Source organism: Coenobita brevimanus, chromosome 70, assembly GCF_032717465.1.
Source record: "Coenobita brevimanus isolate Jiangsu-jjx chromosome 70, ASM3271746v2, whole genome shotgun sequence".
NCBI classification, from domain to species: domain Eukaryota; kingdom Metazoa; phylum Arthropoda; class Malacostraca; order Decapoda; family Coenobitidae; genus Coenobita; species Coenobita brevimanus.
The window spans coordinates 35,965,277-35,986,451 of record NC_137023.1 but is presented as its reverse complement, the minus strand read 5'-3'; the positions used below and the strand labels follow the sequence as shown (position 1 = coordinate 35,986,451).

Sequence of the window (21,175 nt, the reverse complement as noted above, 5' to 3'; positions counted from 1 at the left end):
ATTGTTTTACAGGGAGGGGCACTAATCCTTCACCAACCCCACTTGACACGTAGGGATGCCAACAGCATCTGGTGTTCCCAGGCGGTCACCCATCCAAGTACTAACCAGACCCAACGTTGCTTAACTTCGCTGATCGGACGGGAAGCGGTGTACTCAATATATATATATATATATATATATATATATATATATATATATGTATGTATGTTTATTTATATATATATATATATATATATATATATATATATGTATGTATGTTTATATATATATATATATATATATATATATATATGTATGTATGTATGTTTATATATATATATGTATGTATGTTTATATATATATATATATATATATATATATATATATATATATATATACTGTATATATATATATATATATATATATATATATATATATATTTATATATATATATATATTTATATATATATATATATATATATATATATATATATATATACAGTAATCATTCTAATATCCGGACGCCCAATATCCGAACATCCCCACTAACCGGACATAATCGTCCCGGGATCCAATATTCCCAAAATGGTCTGCCCCCCCCCAAAAAAAAAAAAAAGAAAGAAAGAAAATAAAAAGAAAGAAAGAAAGAAATTTTCCCGCCCGTAATTTGAACTTGCTGCGCGCGGCGTGGGAGAGCATTGTTGTGGCACATCATTCCTCCGAAGTCCGATAGAGCGCCGCTGCATCCTCCCCACTTTCCACCTGTCTCTCGCTCCGAGTGCATGCTCGTCGTTATGGCTGCCCACATGATCGCTTTTGTGGTGGTGCCTTACCTGCTGCAGGCACTCCTGCTGCTCTTGGGCCTCCTCTTAGTGTGTGTGATGATGGCCCTGCCACCTGAGAAAAGGAAGAGAGTGGTGTTGACTCTGGAGAAGAAATGGGAGATATTGGAGAAAGTAGATGCGGGGTGGTCTTCTTCCCGCATTCTCCGCGAGTTTAATCTGGCCCGGTCTACTTTGTTCGATATTAAGAGATCCCGAGACTAACTCATGCAGTACACGGCAGACTTCTCATCGAGAAGCAAACGCAACGTGGAGAGGAAGGTGATGTTTACCCCCGAGTTTGCAGAAATCGACCGATCCACGTTGATTTGGTATCGACAACAACGTGCTGCTGGTGTGATGGTACGTGGAATGGAGCTAGACCACACGGGAAATTAGAGTGTTGTGCAGTGAAAAAAACAGTGTGTTGTGTTAAGGATTTACAGTTGTGAGAGAAAAGACTCAATTGAAACAAAATTTAACGTAAATAGACTTGTTTGTTTTGGCTTTGGAAAATTATTAGAAGAATGAGAAAAGTTAAAGTGCAACACTTAGTAAGTTACAATGGAGCATTAGTTAGACAAGAGTGCGCACTGTGAAGAGAACGGACTTCTGTGTGCGATTGACTAAGTTTAGTGCCAGACTTCAGGAACAGTGTACTGCAAGTGCTTCAGGAAATCCTTCTTATTGTCAGAGTCCGAGAGGAGGCGGTTATTCATCGAGGTGGCCATGGACTTGCTGTAAGTAGGCAGAATGTTTCATACTGTACTTTTTTCCATACTATACTTACCTCATTTCACTCTTTATGTCCTTTATTGGTGTGAATAGGGTGTTAGGAGCTATGCATGTGCAGTAGGAAGGTGTTTTTCTGAGTTAGGCTAGGTTAGGGTCCATAAGTACTAGTCCAGGAGCCAGTCACCAAAATGTTTATTATTGTATGAACCTACTTCTAAACCCTCATTTTATGTTTCTTTTGCATTTATTTCAGTCATTTATGTGCCTTATTGGTGTGATTTGGGTCTTAAATAGGTGCTATGCATGTCCAGAGGGAGTTGTATAGGTGTTTCTATGAGTTAGGGTCCATAAGTACAAGTCCATAAGCTGGGGCCCAATCTCCGGACAGGACCACTATCCGGACCTGCCTATGGCTCTATTACGTCGGATATTGGAGTGATTACTGTATATATATATATATATATATATATATATATATATATATATATATTTATATATATCTGTCTATCTATCTATCTATCTGCCTATTTATCTATCTATATATCTATCAGTCTATTGCCAGACGCCTCAATCCCGTTTGGGGTGGCCACAGACAAATCGCCTCCACGTCGCCCTGTCCCCTGCCATTTCACTGTCCTGCTCCCAACTCACAACCCCCCTCTTTCATATACCTCTCCGCTCCATCCCTCCATCTCATCCTTGGCCTCCCCCTTCCTCTCCCCCCCTCCCCCTCACTGACATACACTCTCCGCGTCAGTCTCTCACCCTCCATCCTCTCCACATGGCCAAACCACCTCAGTGTGTTCCTCCTAACGCTTCCTATCACATCCACTTCCACACCACAACGCTTCTGTATATATCCTCATTTGTCAGTCTGTCTCTCCATGTGACTCCACAGGCTCCTCTTAAATAACTAATTTCCACTGCTCTCACTCTTGACTTGTGTCCTTCCAACAACGTCCAAGCTTCATTTCCATACGTTAGAGTTGATATCACAATACTGCCATGTAGTAACTTTTTCACTTCCATGCTCACTTCCCTGTTTGTTATCACTGCTTTCGAGGAACCAGCAACCTTTCTTCCCTGTTGCACCCATTCAAGCACTTCACCCTCCAAACTTCCATCCTTACTGATCACACTCCCCAAGTACTTGAACGCACTCACATTACTGTGTGTGTGTGTATATATATATATATATATATATATATATATATATATATATATATATATGTATATATTGTGGTAGGTGGGGGCGCTCACCATCCACTCACTCGATGTAGTGCTGCTCTCGGGTGTCTGCCCTTTCCTCTCCTCCATCCTTCTTTCCTTCCATCCTCTTCTGTCTTTCTTTCCGTTATTCTTTCCTTGTCCTTCTGCCTACGGGTGACTTTACCCTCCCTCTTTCTTTCTTTCTTTACTTCATTCTTTCCTCTTCCTTCTGCCTGTGGGTGACTCTACACTGAGTGACAAGCCAAATGGTTTCCTGTACACCAGGAAACCATTTACTATGCTGGGTGGTAACCATATAACCAAATTTTGGCACCTGGTGGTTTAGTGGATAATTATTGTGCTCCAATCGGATTGAGCCGGTGAAGGTTTATATCCAAGGGGTGATTGGGGTTGATTGCTCATGTAATGCCACTCAGGGATGAGTGAGGCTGGTAATTCTCATCTTAAATGTCGGGACCAACTGCCTAGCCCCGGGCTTCTACGCTCCTCATGGGGCAATGTGGGATTGGATGATGATGATGATGATGATGATATATATATATATGTATGTATATATGCCTACAGGGTGGTGAGAATTATCTTGTTTTTGTTTTCATTTTTTAATACTTCAACATGTTTGCATGCATCACCTTGGTCACTTAATGGCAGCTATCCTTGCTGCACGATCTCTAGCAGCTTCCGTATTTAATCCCTTAACCCTGAGGTCACACTCAGTGACCTCATCCCAGGTCCTTTTAGGTTTACCCCTCACTACCCTACCCCCAGCATTAACATTTCTCACTTTCTGCACCTAATTATCATCCTCCATCCTCTCCACATGCCCAAACCATCTCAGTGTACCTCTCCTCATCACAACACCAATACATTTCAGTCCCATCCTACCTCTCAACTCTTCCATCCTAAATCTAACCCCCCCAGGCCTTTCACTCAAGTATGCTCTGCGCTTCCACCAAATCATGCCATTTCTGTACATTTGAGCCTGCAAATATCCTCATCCTTTACTGCCCAGGTCTCACTGCCATACAACATTACACTCCTGGCACATGCCGCATACAAAGATCCCTTAGCACAGAGAGAGAGCCCTCTCAATGTCAGGAGAGGCAACAGCTCCCTGAACTTCTTCCAACCACTCCTCACTCTAGCCACAAAACTAGCAACTGCCTCACCTTCAGCACATGATAAAACTTGTCCACACATCTAAAAGACTCACCAGCAAATTCAGTCCTTTCTCGCCTGGCATTATCCACGTGCACTCCCCGACACACCACACACATGAAATCAGAATTATCTCACAGTTCATCTCTAATACCACTACATCCCTTATGTACCCACATATCACAAACACTGCACGAGATGGAATCGCTTCCTATGCTCTTGTGACAAATTGTACATGGCCACCCTCCCTCTTCTTTGATAGTACCCCCCCAGCCCTAGATATCACCATGTTTGTTTTATCAGCGTTTACTCCTAAGCCCTTGTGCCCCATACCATCTCTCCATGTCCTAAATCTTGCCTCCACCTCGCCTTCTTTCTCCAGAACCAACACCAAATCATCAGCATACATCTCCCATGGGAGTCCATTTCTGAAGTCACATGAGTGGACTTCATGTACCATCATAAACATGGGGCTCAAGACTGACCCCTGATGCACACCAACACAGAAAACTCATCACTCAAATCTCCATTCACCCGTACCTGGGTGTGAGCACCCACATACATGGCCATAACAACCCTAACCAGCCACTCCTCAATCCCAAGCTTTCTGATTGCCCACCTCACCACTTCTCTAGGGACTCTGTCAAAGGCCCCCTCCAAATCAACAAAAATAAAGTACAGTTCCCATTTCTTTCATGTATATTTTTTCTGAAGCTGTCGAACAATGCATATGGTATCAGTGGTCCCTTTGCCCGGCATAAACCCAGTGCATCTCATCAGTATTCACTCTTTTTTTTAATCATACCTTCTAGAATTCTCTCCATTACCTTCATTATTTGGTCTAAAAGCTTTATACCTCAATAATTTCCTCTTTCCAGGGCATCACCCTTCCATTTGTACACATTTACAGTTACACTCTTCAGCCAATCATCTGGGACAACGCACTCATATATAATCATATTTATCAGGTCAGTGATTAACCCCACTCCTATATCTGCTGATGCTTTCAGCATTTCAGCAGTCAACCCAGACACACTTGCTGCCCTCCCCACATGCATCCTGCCCGTTTCCCCACTCACAGTAGCAGCGTCACCCTAAGGCCAAGGGCCAAATACTGGATCTGCTAGCTCCAAACCTTCCCTGTCCCAGTCAACCTCCTCATTCAACAACCGGCTGTGATGCTTTCTCCATGTGTCTTTAATATCCCCACTGTTCACCACAACCTTTCCTTTATCATTCTTCACGCACTGCTCACCTGTGATATCCCTGTTCTCCCTCTTCACCTGATTTGCCACCTTAAAAATCATATTCTTCCCATCCACACAATTTAGGTTATCAAATAAAAGTCTCTGACTCAGACTTTGCCCTGTAAACTGCTTTTCTAGCCCCGTGCTTGGCGGCCAACTGTTCTTTGTTACCACCCTTCTTCCATTCCTGGAAAAGACTTCTTTTCTCCTTAACTGCAGCTTCTACACCCTCATCCCACCACTAAGTCACTTTATGTCTCGATGGGCCTCTTGTCCATCCACATACTGAATCAGTAACTCTCAAGAGGTTAGTCTTGAGGGTTTCGTACTGTTTATGAACATCTCTGTCGAAATCTCCCTGTTCAGCCAACAGTCTCCTCATCTTGCTATAGAAGGCATCCCTTACTACTTGGTTTTTCAACTTCCATATTTTCCTTATAGGTGCACAGGTCCTCTTTTTCATCACCCTCAACTTAACCCCTAAAAAGACGGGCACCAGAATGTTCTGACATATGCTCAAGACGGACATGATTGGCGAGTGTAATATGGTGGGGGGTTTGTGGGGGGTGTAGGCTGGGTGGTTGGGGGTAGTGGGGGTAAGTGGGGGGCATGGGTGGTGGGGGAGGGTAGGGTGTGGGGGTAGGGGTAGGGGTGGTGGGGGGATGGTGCATGTGTGGGGAGGATGGTGCGTGGGTGGTTGGGATGGTGCATTGGTGGGAGGGATGGTTCCTGGGTGGGAGGTGGGGTGGTGGTGGGTGGGAGGGTGGGGGTTAGGGATGGTGGGGAGCATTGGGGGGTTGGTGAGTTGAGGAGGGTAGGGGTTAAGGTTGGGGGGTATTGGATGTGAGGGGGGGGAAGGTGCATGGGTGGGGGGTTTTGGTGAATGATGCGTGGGTAGGTGGTGAGGGATGGAAGGGTTGGTGATAGGTGGAAGTGCGGGGGTTAGGAGTGGCGGGGAGGATGGGAGGGATGGGGGGTGGTGTGTGAATATGGTGGTAGGAGGGTTGGGGGGTGGAGTGTAGGTGGAGGGGCGTGACCATGTATGTGGACGCCCATCTTTGTGACCCTAGTGCCCTCGGACAGCATATGCAGACACTCGTCTTTTAGGGTAAAGCACCATGTCACAAATCAGTAACTTGTGTTGCTGCATATACTTCTCGCACCCTATAGCTTCAGCATCCCTCACTAACCTCCTATCAGCCCTCCTAACCAGGAAATGGTCTATCTGGTTGCTATTTCCCCCGGACTTGTATGTAATCAACATACTCTCTCTTTTCATAAAATGTGTGTTGCACACAATAATTTTCGTTGCCTCCCCAAACTCGATATCTTTTCCCCTTCCTCATTTCTTGTACCATATGCACAACCCCCATGTACTCCTTCATATCCTTGAGCTGTTTCACCTACATTTCAATCCTCCCCACCCACCCACCCAATACTACAATTTCATCATCCCCCATACCACTAACAACATATATTAAGTAATCCCAAAATCTATCCTTCTCTACCTCATCCAGGCCTGCCTGTGGAGCATACACCGAACAGTTGCAAATCCCATCCCACCGATCAAAATTTTCACTGCTATTATTATCCTATCACTTACTGTTGTTCTTATTTTTTGTTAGTTGTTTTCCGGGGAGGGGCACTAACCGTCTGCCAACCCACTTGCTGTCACGTAGGGAACACGTGTTGGTTGATTATAAGGTTACCACCCAGCGTTGTAAATGATTTCCTGGTTTACAGGAAATCATTTGGCTTACCACTCATTGTAGAGCTACCCTAAAAACAGGGTACCACTACACTAAGTGGGTGGATGATGGGCGCCCCCACCTACCAAATGGTAGTGTGATGAGTAAGGATGGAAGTTTGGAGAGTGAAGTGCTTGAAAGGGTACAATAAGGAAGAAAGGTTGCTGGTTCCTTGAAGGCAATGATAAGAAATAGGGAAGTGAGCATGGAAGTGAAAAAGGTATTACATGACAGTATTGTGATACTGACTCTGATGTATGGAAGTGAAGCTTGGACGTTGTTGGAGGGACACAAGTCAAGAGTGAGAGCAGTGGAAATGAGTTATGTGAGAGGAGCATGTGGAGTCACATGGAGAGACAGACTGACAAATGAGGATGTGAAGGAGCGTTGTGGTGTGGATGTGGATGTGATAGGAAGCATTGGGAGAAACACACTGAGGTGGTTTGGCCATGTGGAGAGGATGGAGAGTGAGAGACTGATGAGGAGAGTGTATGTGAGTGAGGGGGAGGGGGAGAGAGGGATGGGAAGGCCAAGGATGAGATGGAGGGATGGAGTGGAGAGGTATATGAGAGGGGTGTGTGAATTGGGAGCAGGGCAGCGAAATGGCGGGGGACAGGGTCACTTGGAGACGATTTGTTTTGGGCCACCTCGTATAAGGTATTAAGGCGTCTGGCAGTAGATAGATAGACTTACTCTCATAACATTCATGATATATTCCAACCATTTTTCCCTAGCCAACACACCCTCACCCCCATATCCATCTATCCTATCCTGCCAAAACAACTTACAGTAACATTCTGTCCCAACAATCTTTCTGGCTGATCCACCCCTATACTGGACTTCTTGCACACATCCCACTCCCTGTTAGATATAATATGTAACTTGTAAATATCACTCTGTGTTCATGAAACAAATTTTATTTTGACCTTTAGAGTGGTAGAATTTAATTTATGACTTGATTTTAGATATCATTGACGAAAGTGGTCCAAAATGGTGCATCGCCTGATGCTGTGTGACCGAGCTCAGCTGGCTTCCCATTTTGAGGTGTGGCAGTCAGTGGTACAAGTGCAGAGATGGTGGCAACAAGTGCATGGACCTCGTACCACAGTGGGTCCCACTGATGCCCACGGGATTCTGCAACACCCTCACATTTTCCTCTGATCTGGTTGTTGAGAGACAACCACTTCTGCGAGTATCTACCACAGATCCCATGGTCATCAGCTTGGAATGGCAGTTCTTGATGGTCTTGGGATCCACTATGGTACGAGGTCTGTGCACCTATCGCCACCATCTCTGCACTTTTACCACTGACCGTCACACCTCGAAATGGGAAACCAACTGAGCTCAATCACGCAGCATCAGGCATTGCGCCATTTTAGATTGCATTCTTCACTAATACCTGATATCAAAAATCATAAATTAAATTCTATCACTCTGAGGGCCAAAATAAAACTTGTTTCATGAGTATAGAGCAATATTTACAAAAATTACCTAGAATTTCTAGCAGGGAGTTAATTCTCACCCATCCTTTATATATAGATAGATAGATATAGATTTACTTTCTATATATATATATATATATATATATATATATATATGTATACTGTATATATACAATACCCTTGCACAGTAAACGAGTTTATGGGCAGCAGACGAGCTCGTTCACTGCGAATTCGTTCACTGTGAACAACATATCTTATGGGAAAAATAGCATATGGGCAGCACCACTTCCTCAAAGTCCACTTTTTCATCCACAGAGATGTACTAAAGGGCACATTTCAAATGCATACAGTACAAATATATAAAATATAAAACATGTGGTTATTTACCTTAAGTGGAGCAGATGGCAATCCTGATTGGCTTGAATACAGGTGGTTCTGAGGCAGGGAGATACCGAACACTTAGAGTGACCCCTCCACATCACCTTCCTCTCCCTCGCTCCCGTCACCAGTCCCGCCCTCATCATTTGACTGAACCACACTTCCCCACGTGCCTCTACCTCATTCACCTCTCTCATAAAACCTTTGGAGTCCAAAGATGTCATCACTGACCACATAATCATTGTCTTCCCATGGAAGTGTAGCAGACGATGTAATGGCAACTGGCACCACTTATTCTTGATTCCAGTAGTTGTGCGTGATGAGTTTTTGTTTTCTTATGTTGACTTCTGTATCATGCCATTCATTCTAATAACGAAAAGTGGTTTCTGCTCCACTGAGCACTTCCTGTGTCCTAAGGTAGCTGGTTTCATTTGCCTTGACCTCTTTTCTCAGAACATCCACTGCCGCTAGAATTTTACTGATCTTCAACATAGGCAAATCCTCGTCCTCCATTGGATTCTGCTCAACAGGTTACTCAGATCTGACCTCTTGTGCGGCATCTACGGGGGGTGGTGGGGGTCTTTCAATATGGGACGGCAGTGACCTACTCTTTTCCCCGATTTCATTCATTTGGAGATCAACTCATTCATTATGGTTTTGTGGACCTGATTACCCCCCCCTGCTTGCTCACTAGGCAAATCGTTTACTCTGAATACATTCACATTGTGAGGGCACTGTATACATACATACATATACAGGCATACCCTGGTTTAACTATGCAATTGGTTAAGTAAAAACTCATTGCTAGGCAAGATATTGTATCTCTGAGTAGATTTAACTTGTAAAGTATAGGGATGTGTTTTTGAGCTTTGGGATCCACCCCCCCCCCCCCAGCAAAGTCCAAAACCCATCCAGATGAGTCCAAAAACAAATTTTTAGCACACCCAAACCCCCAGTAGTTTTAAAACAAAGACAAGCAAAGCTAAGCCTAAAAGCGGTTTGTAACTCACCTAAACCCAAAAATAAAATCTGAAAATCATTAAAAATAAGTCTGGAAAAAATCAGACATTAAACTGTACTCCTGAATGACAGTGTTCACCCCACCTGTGACTAAAACACATTAATCTAAGTCTAAAAACACTTTCTAAATCAACCTAAACAAAATTTAAGTCTTAAAAAAAAAAAAAAAAAAAAAAAAAAAAAGGTTAAACAAAGGAAAAGGGGAAAAAGAGGTGTGTGGTAATCATAGGGGCACCTGTCTTCTTAGTATAATAGGAAAAGTGTATGGTAGGATACTTATTGACAGAGTTAGAGAAAGAACAGAGGAATTAGTTGGAGAAGAACAGAGAGGCTTTAGGAAGGGAAGAGGTTGTGTAGATCAGATATTCATTCTTAGATCTTTAGTGGACAAGTTTCTAGAGAAGGGAAAGAAGTTGTATGCAGCTTTCTTGGATTTGGAGAAAGCATATGACAGGATGGATAGACAAGGATTGTGGAAAGTATTAAGAATATATGGAGTAGATGGGAAGTCGTTGAATGCTGTGAAGAGTATGTATGGTGGTGCTAAGGCTGCAGTGCGTGTGGATGGTGAACTGAGTGAATTTTTCTCTTTGAAAGTTGGTTTGAAACAGGGATGTGTCATGTCTCCATGGTTGTTCAATCTGAACATGGATGGGGTAATAAAAGAGGTACAAGGTAGGGTAGTGGATGTTGGAGTGGCCCTGGTGAGAGAGGGTAGTGTTTGGAAACTCCCTGTACTGTTGTTTCCAGATGATACTGTGTTGTTGAGTGAGGACGAAGGAGAGCTGCAAGGCTTGGTGGATGAGTTTGGGAGAGTGTGTTAGTAACGGAATCTAAAGGTGAATGTAGGGAAGAGTAAAGTGATGGTCTTTGAGAGAGGTGAAGTCAGTGAATGTACAACGAGGTTGGATGGTGAGGAATTGGAAAATGTGAGTACGTTTAAGTACTTGGGTAGCGTGATGAGTAAGGATGGAGGTTTGGAGGGTGAAGTGCTTGAACGGGTACAGCAGGGAAGAAAGGTTGCTGGTTTCCTGAAAGCAGTGATAAGAAACAGGGAAGTGAGCATAGAAGTGAAAAAGTTACTACATGACAGTATTGTGATACCAACTCTAACGTATGGAAGTGAAGCTTGGACGTTGTTAGACGGACACAAGTCAAGAGTGAGAACAGTGGAAATGAGTTATTTAAGAGGAGCCTGTGGAGTCACATGGAGAGACAGGCTGACAAATGAGGATATAAAGGAGCATTGTGGTGTGGATGTGGATGTGATAGGAAGCGTTAGGAGGAATACACTGAGGTGGTTTGGCCATGTGGAGAGGATGGAGGGTGAGAGACTGACGAAGAGAGTGTATGTGAGAGAGGTGGAGGGGGTAAGAGGGAGGGGGAGACTGAGGATGAGATGGAGGGATGGGGTGGAAAGGTACATGAGAGATTGGGGTGTGAGTTGGGAGCAGGACAGTGAAATGGCAGGGAACAGGGTGATGCGGAGGCGATTTGTTTGTGGCCACCCCGAATGGCATTGAGGCGTCTGGCAATAGATAGATAGATAGATAGGTTATACCGAGTGTTGGCCATTGTTTGGTAGGGTACGGTGGTATTTCTACCCCCATTGCTGTGCCAGGGTATTGCATCTAGGGGTATTGTATCTTGCCGTCTGCTTGTATACAGTAAAACCTCAATATACCAGACTTCAGTAGACTAGATTTGCTTTTACTGGAATTGAGGAGCTGCTGGACTAAATTTTTATACTGTATATCGAAAAAAATCCGATAAAGCCAGAAGCAGTCCAGACTGCCTGACCACTTCAGCTGTGTTCGCTACAGTAAGATAAATAAAAGACGTGTTTGTCAGTGTACAGTACAGTGTTATTAAATATATTATACCGTACTGTTATATATTATATATTATACCATTATTATAGCACATGATGATTTGATTACTGAGAGATTACAAATGAGTCAGATCGAGGTGTATGTATGTCAAGTTCAAGTTTGGGAAGGTACAAGTGGGAGTGATTGTAGCATATGCACAGTGTGATGACAGGAGTGAGAGGGAGAAAGGTTTTGGGATGAGCTGGATGAAGCAGTGGGAGAAATGCCCAGGAGCTATAAAGTGATCGTAATGGGCGATATGAATGGAAGAGTAGGCACTGGTCTTGAGGGTTACATAATGGATTGTAATGGAGTACCAGGAGAAAATAATAATGGGAAGTGACTGAAGGATATGTGTCAGGAAAGAAGGTTGTGCATTTGTAAATCGTATTTCAAACACAAAGATGCACATAAATATGCATGGTATAGAGGGAACGGGGATCATGTTGAAAGGAGCCTGATTGGTTATGTTCTCATAGAGAGGTCGATGCTGGGAATGGTTGCTGATACGAGGGCCATGATTGGGTGATGTGGAGGTATGTTAGATCATATGATTGTGGTATACGAGATCACGCTGAGAGGAGCAAGATGGACTAGGAGAGAGAGGAGCAGTCAGGGAGAAAGACTGAAAGTCAAGAAGCTGAAGATCAAAAAAATGGCAGATGAATACAGGACCAAAGTAGGGGAGGAGATGGAATCAGTGAATTGGAATGAAATGTATCTGGACAGCCTGTGGAATGCATATAGAGATTGCTTGGTTAGGAATGTTAAAGCAGTGTGTGGTGAGACAGGAATAACAACAAAGAAGAAAGGTACAGCATGGTGGGATGAAGATGTTAAGAGAGCAGTGGAGGAAAATAGAGTGGTTGCAGGACAGGGGTTCAGTTGAAATAAATTAATATATAGTACTGAGATCAAGAAGCATGTAAAGTGACTAGTGAAGAGGAAAAAGGAGGTAAATGATGATCTAGGAAGAAAAATAAATGCAAATTACTCTGAAAATAGGAAGTTATTCTGAAAAGAGGTGTGGAAATGTAGAAGTGACAGCGGAAAGAAATGTGAAAACATGAAGGATGTAAGTGGTAGATTATTAACCAATGGGAATGAAGTAAGACCAGATGGAAAGAATATTTTGAAAGTCTGATGAATAGCAATAGAGAGAGCAGAGTCACTGAAAACATGACTGGTTTTGGGGGTGTGCAGAGAAGGAATGCAGTGCCAGGAAGCTTGACACTCGCACAGGTGAAGAATGCTGTGAAGTGGCTGAAAAATGGGAAAGCAGCTGGGGTTGATGAGGTGTATCCAGAGGTGATATAAGTGTAGTGGAGAGAGCGGAATGAAGTGCATGGAGATATGTAAGAAGGCTTGATGAGAAACTGTGCCAGCAGAGTGGAAGAAAGCTGTGATTGTACCCCTGCACAAACACAAAGGTGAGCAAAGTGAGTGCAAGAATTATCATGGCCTAAGTTTATTGAGTGTTGTAGGGAAGGTATATGGAAGAATTATTATAGACAAAGTAAGAGATACCAGAAGTCCTAGTGAGTGATGAACAGGGTGGCTTTAGGGGTGGCAGAGGATGTGTGGATCAGATAGCAGAGACAGATAGTTGAGAAGGCATGTGAGAAAGACTATAAAGGTGTTTATGGCATTTATGGATCTGGAAAAAGCGTATGACAAAGTAGACAGAGAAGGATTGTGGAAGGTTTTATGCATGTTCGGTGTTGGTGGTAAGCTGCTAGGTGCTGTCAAGAGTTTTTATGATGGTAGTGAGGCATGTGTAAGGGAAAATGGGCATCTATGTGAATGGTTCATGAACAGTGTGTGTGTGCAACAAGGTTGTGATGTCCCCATGGTTGTTCAATATACACATGGCTGGGGTGATGTGAGAAGTATATACACGATTAATGGAGAGAGAGATGGCATTGGTAATGAATGGTGATGGATGGAATATCTCAAATTTGTTGTATGCTGATGATGCCGTGCTACTTGCAAATACCAGACAAGAACTTGGTAGACTAGTGCAGAGTTTTGTAGATGTCTGTGAGTGTCGTGCCTTGAGAGTAAATGTAGAGAAGAATAAAATGATGGGTATTGAGAGAGAAGGTGACTCTCAGTGTGATGTTACAGAGAATGGAGAGAGACTGGAACTGATGAAAGTTCAAATACCTGGTTACAGTGATAGAAAAGAGAGGAAAATGTGCAAAAGAAGTGGAAAGTAAAGTGACAAGGAAGGAAAGTACAGTAGCTGGTGCTATAAAGGCCTTGATAAAAAAAACAAAGGACTGAGTGTTGCAGGTGTGTGAGACTTCCATAAATGTGTTAGTGCCAGCTTTAACATACGGATGGAGACTATGGTGTGGCTTGAAAATGAAAAGTGAATAGTAAGAACAGTGGAGGTGGGACTGCTGAGGAATGTTTGTGGAGTACAGAGAGTGGATAGGATACGAAATAATGTGATTCGTGAAAGATGAGTGAGGAAGTCTGTAGACACCAGAATTGAAGAGTGTGTACTGAGATGGTATGATCATGTGGAAAGAATGGATAACAGTAGAGTGGTGAAAAAAAATTTATCTGAGCGAATTTAAAGGAGGAAGTAGGTGAGGTAGGCCAAGGAGAAGGTGGAAGGATATGGTGGGTGAGTGTTTGAGGAAGAGAGGAATGGAAGTTGGTGAGGCTAAGGGACTGACAAGAGACCGAGCTTGTTGGATGAATTTTGCGTTGAGAAGTGCATTACCATGGATTTGGCATCCCATTTCAACATGACAGCATTTGGATTGACTTTATTGGATATGTTTTTGTGAAGCTACAGAACATGGTAAAATTTGGGGGGGCCTATTTGATGGGGCCAGGATTCCAGGGGCTTGAATGATGAGTGAATGGTAGTGTGGCCCATTGAGCTGGGCAGACTTAGGCTATCTGGACATTGCTACTCCTCACGCCACCCTTCAATAGGAAAGGAGGTCTGGATGATGATGATGATGTTATAAAGATGTCATTATGCTTAAGGATATACAGTAAGACCTCACTATAATAGACTAATTGGGGCCCGAACCGTTCCGAAAAATGCGAAATTCCGTTAAAAGTGACATCCGGACTTCCCTCTGCTAATCTGGACTTTTTCCGATATATCGGACATTAGTCCGGATCACATGAATGGTTTTTAAACTGTTTTGACTACCATTGTGGTACTGTACTGTGTTATATTTTCACTATATTAATCAAATGGTATAATATATATAATAATACTGTACTTAACACTGATAAACATGTCTTTTATTTACCTCATTGTGATGAACATAGCTGAAGTGGTCAGGCAGTCCGGACTGCCTCTGGCTTTATCAGACTTTTTCTGATATATAGGAATTTAGTCCGGTAGCTCCTCGAGGCCAATAAACGCGAATTCTGGTCTATTGAAGTCTGTTATATCGAGGTTTTACTATAATTGCTACTAACTTTCTGGGGGCAGAAGAGATAGAATGCTGTCCCTGTCTGCATACATATATTTCATGTGTGTGCTAAAAGTGGTTGAGGCAGTGGACTGAAAATCTGTGTCCTCCTCCTTTGGAATACTAGTATAGTACATATAAAGCGGTCTCAGTACCCACCACTTTAGCACGGACTGTTGTTGCATCAATATCACAGAAAAAGAGAGCGAACTGAAACTACCATATGGTTTATGTTGCAGTAAGGATCAGAGTGCCTTTTTCTGGAAATAGGAAACAGTCTGATGATGATGATGTTGACCTATGTTTACTAACTACTAGAACACATATCTTTACTGTTCCTCTTCCATCCCCCAGCATGTGATTGGTCTGTCTTACTTGTAGATATTCTCATCCTTGAACCCAAGAAAGAAGATAGGATAGACATAGTACTTTATGGGTAAACTCATTAATGATGTGAAATGAAATTCCTTAATGGGGGGGGGGGTGCAGTTAACTGGGAAGTAAAATACCATAATATGTGATGTACATCTCACAATTTTAAAACTGTTGAACTGAAGCAGTAATATATTGGTAGTGGAATAACTGTTAACATGAAATGAAAGCATTGTATAATTTTGTATCGTTTAAAAGGCTCCAACATGCTTGCATGCATCAGCCTTTGGTCACCTATTGGTGGCTCTCCATGCTGCTCAGTTTCTGGCAGCCTCCCTATTCAATCCCTTCTCCCTGACCGAATGGGGAGGCTGCCAAAGATCGAGCATTGTGAAGACTCACCTGCATAGATTATGCATGTGAGCAGTTTACAAGAGTGCCATTGGGAAGATTGAAGTCTTCATGGGTTAAGATTAAAATACGTAAAACTGTTGTTTGTAAATACGTGGATATTTTTGCATCACTGCTATATAAGTAGTGATATGTAGCACAGTTTAGCTGTATAAAACTCATTCACATTCCTGCTGTGCACCTTCAGTTTTTATTGTGTTATGCACGGGCAAAAACGGTGCAACTTTCTTTATGATGAGTCTCGGAAAGCCTCAGTTCAGCACTCCTTTTGCTGTTTGTATACTGAGTGGTAGATAGCATCCTTTGTAGCTGTGACATATTGTGGAATAACTTGTATTATCTCAATTATGTGATTGATGATTGGATTTGTATGAATTCTAAAAGTGCCATGACTATATTTTTACACATCTTTATTGATACAGTATACCATATGTAATTTTTATTATTTAATATTTTTTCACAAGGCTATTAATAATTTTCATTACAGAGAATCAACCAGATCATCATATCGACCATATGTTGTACAGAAGTCAGCTACTTTGCCTCCAAACTCCAATTTGAGTAGAAAGTAGATGAAGACTGAGACATTTTTTCCTTATCATAAGATTGCTGTTGATGGTGACTGTAAATTGACCTTAATGGCTTAACTATTTTATTTAAAATGTATTTAAATCCCTCCAACATCTAAACATGAGAGAGCATTGTGAGACTGGTTTGAGAAGGTACAGTGCAGAGAGGAGGGAGTCAGTGTGGAGAAAAGGTGGTCATGAGAAGTATCATGGATGTAAGGAGGAGGTCTTGAGAAGTTTTGTGGAAATTAAAGTGGTGGTGATAGGAAGTGTTGTGGAAGTAAGGAAGTGATCATGGGAAGTGCTGCAGAAGTGAGGAGATAATCATAAGAAGTGTTGTGAAAGAGAGATGTTCATAAATGTTGTGGAAGAGAGGATTGTGGTGGAAAGTAGTGTGATGGTTTAGAGAAATTATGAATGGAAGCCTGTGCTCAGAGGACATTTTACCACTTTGAGAAGTCCTAGTGCCATATTGTCATCCATTAAGGAGGCTACCTAGCACTTCTTCCCAATAAGTTTATCGCTGCTTGTGTCATATTAATATAATGTATGTTATCAGTCCAAAGTTTGTTAATATTAAAAAGATAGGGAGTAACATAAAACAGAATACGAAGATGTACCAGGCAAACTAAAGCACCAAGAAAGAGGTGTCAGGGAGCCTCCTGAGCTGATGAAAACATGGCCTAAGAATGATCAGCATATTAGGTAAAATAAATCACAAAGAGAGAGGTGTCAGAAAGCCTCATAAGCCAACATGTGGTGAGGATGAGTGCCTTATGAGGCTCGAGTTCCTATGCTCGAGGCCAGCCCTGCCTCCACATATGGCTTCAAGTCCTGGTGCCAGTTTCAGGAGAAAGTCGTTTAAGTGACAAAGTATAAATAATAGTAAGATTTATTGTTATATACATAATTTTTAGTATCTAATAATTAAAATATTTTTTCAAACATAATTGATATGAAATTTTGATACAAACCCTTTTTTGTATGTTTATAGGTATTTGCGGCAAGATAATGCTTCCAATGTACAGGTATAGTTTCCTACACTATCGTCCAGTAAAGTTAGGCTATTGCAAATGAATTAATGCAGGCGCCAAACAGTTGCATTTGTGATTCCTGTGTGATTGGTAAAAGGTGTATAGTACTGTGTCAAACAATTGCATTCAGTAGTGTAATCAAGGTAACTTTCACTTAGTTGTGGGATTTATTCTTCCCTAATTATATGAAGTGATATATATATTAGTCATGTTAATCCACTAATTGGAGAGCCAAGGAAACCTTGATGAGCTATTTAGTTAGTAAGTTTTTCTTTGTACATATACATTTTGCAAGACTTGCAGAAAAGAATGACAGTTAAATCTTTAAGGAAGTTTGTGTTTGAATAAGGAGATATTATTTTTTACAAATTGTATAAGTATACACTTGTCCTGTAGAGAATTTTCTGGAAGTTCAAATACCATGTTTAGTAATTCCAAATGGGAATCTAAGTTCTGTAAACTGAGAGAAGCCTGATGAGATCAAGGCAACATACTTCCAGGATACAATACATGTACCAGTTTTGATAGTCTCTGATGGAACTAAGTCATTTCTGATTATTGTCTTGATGGCACTCTAACTCACAGAGCTGGCCTTGCAATCATGTGATTAGTGCAGTAGTTAATACAGATTTGATGTTTACTATGGACTTCTTACTATCAGTTGCTTTTGTTTCCCACATCAAGTAGTGGATGCAGACTTGAATCTGTAATTACAAAAAACTTCTTCATTTCTGTCCATTGCTGTTACTCCCACATAAAAGAATCTAGTCTGGAGTAAAGCACTGAAGAAGTTACCTGAGGCAATGTTTTATGCATTTCTTTTCTTTTACTATTATTATTTTTTATAGCTGTCCTACCCTCCAGTAACTGAGCCATTTTAATTACCATATGTAAGTTGATTACTATGAACAGTGTTAGCAGTTACTTGAGCAGGATATAATCAGGTATCATAGCCATTGTAGTACAGGTAAAGAGTATTCCTATGTAATCTCTTATTTTGCCGATTATTAGTGTGCTAGAATGATCCTATCACCATGCCATTCATTGTTAGCCTGTCGGAGACTGTGGATGTCATTTTCTTTTTATTCTTGCCATCTGTTAACAGTTTTACTCAACTTATGATGGACTTTTGAACTGGAGGTGTTAGATACACCCTGAATAAACTCCTTCAGTGTGGGGAGCCTTTCCAGAGTTGAATAAAATAATTTTGGAGCAGTAAGAATAAACAAAAAAAAGATGTCACCTGGTTCAAGGGTTAACCCTTTGGCCTGGACCAGTAATTTCAGGTAGTATCAGGTTCTTCCATCCAGTATACTGTACTTGTTGGCATCTTTTTCTTTTTTCAGTCACTAGTTTTCTGAATGTCTTTATGTTGTGTTTATGTGTTGCAAAAATTAGTAGCGTAATTATGAATGTATGCATGATATATAGGTGCTTTGCAGACTTCCTCAGTACATTACATTACTGGTATCCTCTTCACTATGATTTTTTTTCCTTGCAGTGGAGACAGTTAGTTATATTCACCTTAGGAGACACTGTTTGAACTTGAAGAGTTATTGTCTCCATAAACCTCTTCACTACTGTTGGGTGCTCCTAAGCTGAATAAGATATATATTGAGGTAGCAAGCATGAAATACAGAACACTTCACCATATTGAGGGTTAAAAGAGGCAAAATGGCACCTGAAAACTGTCGCTGGTCAAAGGGTTAGCAGCTCGACCTACTTCATTCCATTTCTTGTGATTTTATCTATTTCCTTAAACTGCATTGTGTACCTCTGACTTTCAGACTTTATTGGATGTATTTGGCAAAGATTTTTATCAGTTACTGGTATATATATATATATGTATATGTATATGTATATGTATATTTTTATATACTATTAATAGCTCACAGAGAAGCTATTAGCATGTTATTGTTATAAAACCCTTCCCTTAAATGAAAAGATGTTCTTGAAGCAGTTTTGTAGCTTAAGTGCAAGTAACTAAGATGTCTAGTAATACCATGTACCCTTATGGTGTCAGCTTCATTTTCAAAGTGGCTCTCCATGATTCAGAACCCTGATGCATTCTTGATTATGGCTATGCAGAAAAACACTCCAGGTGAGCTAGTTTGCTCAGTAGTCCAGCTGTGATACATCAACATTAATATAATTATTGAGGTGTTTGAGTTGCACAGTTATACTGTAGATTACTATGCAGTACTTGAAATGTATTTTGACTAGTCAGACCCATTTAATTATTTAGATTCAGTGACAGTTTAATCAAAATTTTACTGATGCATCAATTATATGTCTCTTAATGGATTCCGTGACCAAGTACTTAAATCATAAAAAGACTTCTGTATAAGTCAGCACATGAAAAATCTTTGAGGCTTCAAGTAAGCATTTTATTTTTTGCTGTATGAAGGGCAAATGATGATATAACATGCTATTTTAGTGGCTTGAAGGTAGCATAGTTTGTATTCAGATACAGTAGCAGATTACAGTAATTAATGACGTATGTATGAAAGTAGCCTACATACTGTGCAGTAATGCACTCAGATACGGAATGTTGAGTTCCTTTGCAATGCCTCATTAACCTTGCAGTTTATATGCAAAAGGTAGTTTTTACTGATTAAGAGCAGTACTGATATACCAAGTTATTTGAGTCTGTGTTCTTTGACTTTCATATTCATACCTCAGCATTGGTATAATCAGAGTTAAAGAAGTCCTCTCCTATATTTATTGCCTGTCTGTCCTAAACTTGCTACTTTATCAGAGTTTTGTCATTTTTGTTGAACTGTTTATGTGAATATTTTAGATGTGTCAGAGATTGAAATGTATTATGTACAAAATAGATAACAAGTTTTAACATGTGTCAGTAGATCTGTATAGATATCACTCTTATTTGAAATTTTGTAAATTGCAGTTTTGCTATTGTACTGTATTATTCTGGAACATCCTCATTTTGAACAAAGGTGTTAAATTATTACATGCACCATTTTATATCTGCCTGTATTTTAAGATGAACAGAACTCTCTTAAATGGAGTACTGTATTTCAGTACCTCTGATTTATTTTTTTTTATTTATTTTATTTTTTATTTATTTTTTTTTTTTACAGTACATTATCTGGATCTGTTACTCTTAATATTTATTGATTTTCAGTGAGAAGTAAGTAACTCCAGTTTGTTATTTGTCATTGTTTCCACAGCCAACTGTCTCTGACCTCAGTTGAATAAATCCTGCCTTCATGTGCTCATTACCCATTCTTTCCATACTCCATATCCATGACTGAACATTGTTGAGTGAGGTTTGAAAAATAAAATGATCAAATAGTATGCCATATGTATGTTGCCATTTGTCAAGAATTTGAGTGACCAGGATGGGTTCTGATATTTTAGGTATGAGGATGTACAGGTGTACAAAAAATATTCCTCGGGTCTGATAGATACGTAAACGAACACTATGTTGGCTACTGTTTCCGAAGGTTTGATACATCCATATCGACACATTTATTACCTCAAACACAGGAAATGCCTCTTGTATCCCATGCATAACCAACATTGTTGAATATGCAGGGGTACCAACAGTTTCTTAGCCCCTTGCCTGGTTTTCCTAAACCATCGTCGTTTGTCATATTGTTTAACACAATGTCGTAACGATACTTTTTTGTACAGTTGTACATTTGTACAGACATGAGTCGCAGACTGCAGTGATCATCATCCCTGGCAAGGGAA

At 41.0% G+C, this 21,175-nt stretch overlaps 1 protein-coding gene and 1 pseudogene across 1 annotated transcript in view; one reads left to right on the top strand and one right to left on the bottom strand.

The window, feature by feature from the left end:
* The window catches only part of Rok (Rho associated coiled-coil containing protein kinase), a 165,688-nt gene extending 144,991 nt beyond the window's left edge, over window positions 1–20,697 (top strand). Inside the window, exon 27 of the mRNA XM_080277508.1 lies at window positions 16,343–20,697. Within this exon, the coding sequence (XP_080133634.1) occupies window positions 16,343–16,427 (85 nt within the window). The 3' untranslated portion in view covers window positions 16,428–20,697. The remainder of the gene's footprint in view (window positions 1–16,342) is intronic.
* On the bottom strand, window positions 57–174 carry LOC145406508 (5S ribosomal RNA; annotated as a pseudogene).
* Window positions 20,698–21,175: the final 478 nt, after the last annotated feature.